Genomic DNA, 6,000 nt, shown 5'->3' on the forward strand with positions numbered 1-6,000 from the left:
TGGCAGGCGGATTCTTCACCACTGCGCCACCAGGGAAGCCCCTCCCTTCTCGCTTTTTCCTGAAAGGAGCACCTGTCCCTCCCCTGGGGAAACCCCATGTGGCGTGGGGGGCAGGTGGGCTGCCCTCATGGCCCCCCACCGCTCTCACCTCAGGGGTGAACAGGCAGCTCAGGCCTGGCCAGTCCATCAGGGACCCATTCACCGGCCACCTCGACTCGACCAGCCCAAGGAGCGCTTCCGGTCTCCCCAGCCCTCACCCCGGCCCTGCCCTGGCCTCCCCGTCCCAGCCAAGGCAGCTTTGGTCTTCCAGCTGTTCAAACAAAACCCTTAACTCCTCCCTTTCTCGTGCCTGAGCCCACAGGAAACCCCACTGATTCCAAGTTCAACAGACATCTGCATGTGCTGAGGAGGGCACTTCTCCTCCATAAGCCCAGCCTGACCATGAGAAAAACGTCAAACAGACCCAAATCAAAGGATGTTCTTTCCACAAAACGCCTGACCAGTAAGCTTGGGAGAGCCTGACCCCCAACCTCTGACCCAGGCCCTGACCCAGCCATTAGGACTGAGTCCAACTACAGTAGGAAAGGGCACAGCCGATGCAAAGAGAAAAACCCAAACCAGTAACTGCTGAGTGCCCACGGCCTCCTCTGAGACCCTGAACCTGCCCTTCCCTCTTCCAGAGACACGAGGCTTTGGGGCTTAAGCTGGCGTGAGTTTGTTTCTGCCACTTACAACCAAAAGAATCAGATGCCTTAACATCCCCCAGGAAATCAAACGATCCACCGCCAGATCTCGCGCCCGAGCCTCAGGCAGAGAAGCAGGTGCCCACCGGGACTTCACCTCTTTTGGCCAGCTCCAAGGCGGTCTGTTTCCCGATGCCCGTGTTGGCGCCGGTCACAATGACGGTCTTCCCGGGAATGGTGGTCTTGCTGGGACAAGCCCCACCGGCGACAAAGTCCCTGGAGGTAAAAAATAGCAGGTCAGTTCGGTCTGTCTGTCCTCTCTCACCACAGGTCCCCCTGACTGTTGTGATCTCAGGGAAATGACCTCTCTGAGCTTGTGTTCCCCCAACGGAAAGATGGAAACGACATCGCATAACTCCACGGGACCGGTGTCGTGGTACAGGTAAAGGACTCAGCATGGTCTGGTGTGGGGGAGCGTGCACAGCGAGACAATCGTCATTGTAGAAAGACCCCCCGTATTCGCTTCCTGTGGCTGCTGTAACAGATCACCACAAGCTCAGTGGGTTAAAACCATGCAACGGTATTTCCTACAGTCTGCAGGTCAGAGTCCGAAATGGGTCTCACTGGGCTGAAATCGAGGTGTCGGCAGAGCTGTGTGCCTTCTGGAGGCTCCAGGGAGAACTGAGAATCGTCCCCATGCCTCTTCCAGATTCTAGGGGCCGCCCGTATCCCTCGGCTCGTGGCCCCTTCCTTCACCTTCGAAGTCGGCGGCACAGCATCTTCCAGTCCCTGACTCTGACGCTTCTGCCTCCCTCTTATAAGGACCGTTGTGATGATGTTGTGCCACCTGGATAACCCAGGTCATCTCCCACCTCAAGGTCCTTAACACGGTGACCTCTGACATCTGAGCCCGTGCTCCGCAACGAGAGACACCAGTGCAATGAGAAGCCCGTGCGCCGCAACGAAGACCCCATGCAGCCAAAAATAAATATAAAAAAATCAATTAATTAATTAAAAAGAGAAAACAATTAGTCTCTGGTGGCTGGTGGCCACCGTGTTGTACGTTGCCCTTCTCTTGTGTGGAGATGACATTGTTTATTTGGCCAGTTCCCTGTTGGTGACATTTGGTTGTTTCCAGTATTTAGCCTCTGGAATGTGGGCGTAGTAGCAGAATAAGGGCCCCCAACGATGTGCACGTCCTAATTCCCAGAACCTGTCAGAGGGGACTTTTCAGATGTCACAGGGAACCAGGGAAGTTCCCTGAGGCTAATTTTTTAATTTAATTAAAAATAAATAGTCTAAACTAACAAACATAGTAAAGCAACCGTACTCCAATAAAAATTTTTTTAAAAATAAAAAGTAAAAAAAAAAAAAAAAAGTCATACTTTCCCCCCTAGGGCATTCAGTTTTCTTTTATTCTTCCCATGCTGGCACTTTTTTATTTTTAAGCTTTTTCAGAACTGAAAGATATCAGCATGAATAAAAATAAAAACAGCAGCCGAGGGACTTCCCCAGTGGCGCAGTGCCACAACTACTGAGCCTGCGTTCTAGAGCCCGCGAGCCACAACTACTGAGCCCACGTGCCACAACTACTGAAGCCTGCACGCCTAGAGCCTGTGCTCTGCAACAAGAGAAGCCACCGCAATGAGAAGCCCGCGCACCGCAACTAAGAGTAGCCCCCGCCCGCTGCAACTAGAGAAAGCGCACGCGCAGCAATGAAGACCCAACGCAGCCAAAAATAAAAAATAAGAATAAATAAATAAATTTATAAAAAAAAAAAAAAACAGCAGCCGATGATTTTCTTTTTTTTTTTTTTTTTTTTTTTTTTTTGGCCACGTCACTCACACAGCTTGCAGGTTCTTAGTTCCCCGACCAAGGATTGGGCCCTCAGCAGTGAAAGTGCTGAGTCCTCACCACTGGACCGCCAGGGAATTCCCTGATGAATTTTATTATAAGGAAAAATTATTTCCATTTTCTAGAGCTTTCCAAAAAAGGTGGTTAATATTTACAAAGCAGCTGTTTAATGATTATAAACAACAAGATATCAGCCAGCTAAACAAAAAAGACTTTATCAGATCAGGAGGAACAAGTTCAAAATGAAGCCTCATCATAGAGCAGATAAACATACCCAAAGGTATTTATCCAAAGAGATTTAGAGTATATCCTTGATTGCCTTAAGGGGGAAAAAAAAGGTATTTCAATAGTGCAATCACTTTCTGGCCTAACGCCCAGCTAATCACTTGTGTAACTGTAGTAATATTACATATTGCTAATCCTGAACACGTAACATGAGATCTACCCTCTTAACAAATTTTTAAGTGTACAATACAATATTGTTACTACAAGCATAACATGGTCATGCTTTTAAGTGCTCAGTAGTCACACGGGGACTTCCTTGGTGGCACAGTGGTTAAGAATCCGTCTGCCAATGCAGGGGACACGGGTTCAAGCCCTGGTCAGGGAAGATCCCACATGCCATGGAGCAACTAAGCCTGTGCACCACAACTACTGAGCCTGCACTCTAGAGCCCGTGAGCCACAACTACTGAGCCCGCGAGCCACAACTACTGAGCCCGCGTGCCACAACTACTGAAGCCCGTGTGCCTACAGCCCGTGCTCCACAACAAAGAGTAGCCCCCGCTCGCCGCAACTAGAGAAAGCCTGTGCTTAGCAAAGAAGACCCAACGCAGCCAAAAATCAATAAATAAATAAAAAATAGTCGCACGGTGTGGCTCATAATGGACAGGGCAAGTGTAAAACATTTCGATGATCACAGGAAGTTCTACTAAATGGTACTCCTATAGAATATTTGGTAGCAGTTTTTTGGTTTGGGGGGATTTTTATATTGTAGTTGATATACAATATTATATAAGGTACAGGTGTACAATATTATATAAGGTACAGGTGTACAATATAGTGATTTACAATTTTTAAAGGTTATATTCCATTTATAACCTATTCCATTTATAACATTATAAAATACGTGCTATATTCCCCGGGTTGTGCAATATATCCTTGTAGCTTATTTTATACCTAATAGTTTTTACTTCTTAGTCCCGTTTTGTCTTGTTTTTATTAAACGAATTAGCCTAGGAAAGAGAAGAAAGAACTACAGTATGTCTATATACCACGCAATACTATCTTTCCACTTACTGACTTGGACAATTTTAATTTGTTTCTCTAATTCCGGACAACGGGAGCTTAGGTGGTACATACTTTCCTTGCATCTGGGCCAGGACTTGACATATGGGAAGTGCTCAGTTAAGTGTCCGCTGAATGAATGAATTAATCCATTAAAAGTCCAGAAGCAACTAGACCAAAATGTTTACCAGGGCCCGGATCCGCCCCTTTCTCTGGGTGACCTTGGGCCGTGACCTGCCCTCTCGGGGACCAGGCTTGCCCCCGCATTCTCTGGGAGCACTGCTGGACGGGTGAGCTGGAGGACTCCTGGGTGGGCCAGGGGTTGGCGATCTCCACTCGGCTTTCCCTCCCTCGCCCTCGTCCTTGCCCACCGGCCAGCCGTTACCGCGCCTGGGGGACCCGCACGTACTCACTTGAGCAGCACGGCGCCACCCACCGCTGTGCCCAGCGCGGACAGCGGCAGAATGTAGCGATTCATACCGGGCCGGAGCGGGGGGGCGGGGGGGTGGTTCCACTGCAGCCGCCCGCAGACCCGCGCCCGGGGTCGGTCCTAGGAGCGCGCTGCCTGGGATTCACGTGGGGAAGTGCAAGCCCGGCTGGAACCCTCGGCTTCCGGAAACGAGCGGGGCGGAACTTCCGGGGGAGGGACCTATGGAGAGGGGCCGTGAGCGTAGGTTTCCGGAGCCGGGGGCGAGGCCGTGACCTCGGGGGCGGGGCCTACGCGCGGTTCCAATAACGTCACACTCGCACAGCTGCTGGAGGGACGCCACGGTCCCAATCCTGCAGCTGCTGCTTTCAGACTTCCGTCCTCTGTGTCTTTCAAATGTATCAGCTTGTTTCCTCTTCTAAAAATATGTTCCTTACAAAGTACTATGTATAAAATAAGCTACAAGGATATACTGTACAGCACAGGGACTATAGCCAATATTTTATAAAAACTGTAAACGGAATATAATCTATAAAAATTTTGAATCACTATGTTGTACACCTGAAACTAATATAATATTGTAAATCAACTATACTGCAATAAAAATAAATAAGGAACATAAATATATGTGTTCCTCGTTGACTTTCTGGGACAATTTGATAATTTCAGTGCTCAGAATCCAAGACCTACTAGCCTGGGAGGTTCCCAAACTCCTGGGTCCTGAGGCAGGGGGACATGGGGGCATACACTCTGGGTCTGAAGGAGGAGGGGCTGGGAGCCTGGACCCCTGGGTCTGAGGGAGGAGAGGCTGGGGGTCTCTACCCCTGGGTCTGAGGGGGGAAGGGCTAGGGACCGGGACTCCTGGGCCTGAGGAGAGGCTCACCCTAATTCAAAACGACCTCATCTTAATTAATTACAGCTGCAAATACCGTATTTCCGAATAATGTCACATTCTGTGGTCTACTACAGATTAGGATTTCAACATATGAATTTGTGGGGGGAGAGGGGCAAGGCAATTCAACCCACCCCACTTATAATACCCAAAAGTTGGAAGCAACCCAATTTTGTAATTGATATGTCCATCGACAGCTAAAGGAATAAGTTATTTATAATAATTTCATACACTGTATTCAATAAAAAGGAATGAGGACTTCCCTGATGGTCTAGTGGTTAAGACTCCAAGCTCCCAATGCAGGGGGCATGGGTTCAAACCCTGGTCGGCAAAGATCCCACATGCTCTGTGGTGCGGGCCCCTTCCCCCCCCAAAAGAAAGAATGAACTACTGGTATTTACACAATATGATTCCAGTTACATGACAATCTAGGAAAAACAAAACTATAGTGAGAGAATGAAGATCAGTGGTTACCAAGGGCAGAGGGGGTGGGGGAAGTGATTACTGCAAAGGGAACTTCTGGGGGGTTTGGAAAGGGGCGTTTGATATTTGTCAATTCTCATCAACATGTTCACTTAAAAATAGTGAATTTTATTGCATGTAAATTATAGTGCAATAAAGCTGAAAATAAACACTGAAAAGATTTGTTTAATTTTGTTTTGGAAATTATTTGACCCCAAGTAACTCATTTGATTTATGATTGGATCAGGTTTGTCAACAATCCACAGGCATACTTCAGAATACTTACGAAATGACAAATATCTGACCGATAAATTGTTTCCACATGTCCCAAGAGTTTTTTTTGTTTTTTGTTTTTTTTAGCAAGACAAAACATGCTTATTTAGTTAAAACTGGTGA

General features: G+C 48.0%; 1 protein-coding gene and 1 pseudogene across 7 annotated transcripts in view; both read right to left on the reverse strand.

The window, feature by feature from the left end:
• The window catches only part of RDH13 (retinol dehydrogenase 13), a 28,514-nt gene extending 24,082 nt beyond the window's left edge, over positions 1-4,432 (reverse strand). For 5 of the 7 annotated variants that reach the window (XR_011071361.1, XR_011071360.1, XM_068527997.1 and 2 more), the window contains exons 1-2: positions 4,237-4,432; positions 841-959 (exon numbers count right to left, since the gene is read on the reverse strand). Coding sequence is in view for 5 of the 7 variants with exons in the window: in XM_068527997.1 (XP_068384098.1) it covers positions 841-959; positions 4,237-4,301 (184 nt within the window). In the remaining 2 variants the exon portion in view is untranslated. Of the gene's footprint in view, positions 1-840; positions 960-1,439; positions 2,457-3,715; positions 3,741-4,236 lie in introns of those variants that run through there. The other 2 variants (XM_068527995.1, XM_068527994.1) reach the window with 2 other exon arrangements.
• Positions 4,433-4,472: 40 nt separating this feature from the next.
• The window catches only part of LOC137752505 (claudin-6-like), a 16,337-nt pseudogene continuing 14,809 nt past the window's right edge, over positions 4,473-6,000 (reverse strand).

The sequence above is a fragment of the Eschrichtius robustus genome, chromosome 19, assembly GCF_028021215.1.
Source record: "Eschrichtius robustus isolate mEscRob2 chromosome 19, mEscRob2.pri, whole genome shotgun sequence".
NCBI lineage: Eukaryota > Metazoa > Chordata > Mammalia > Artiodactyla > Eschrichtiidae > Eschrichtius > Eschrichtius robustus.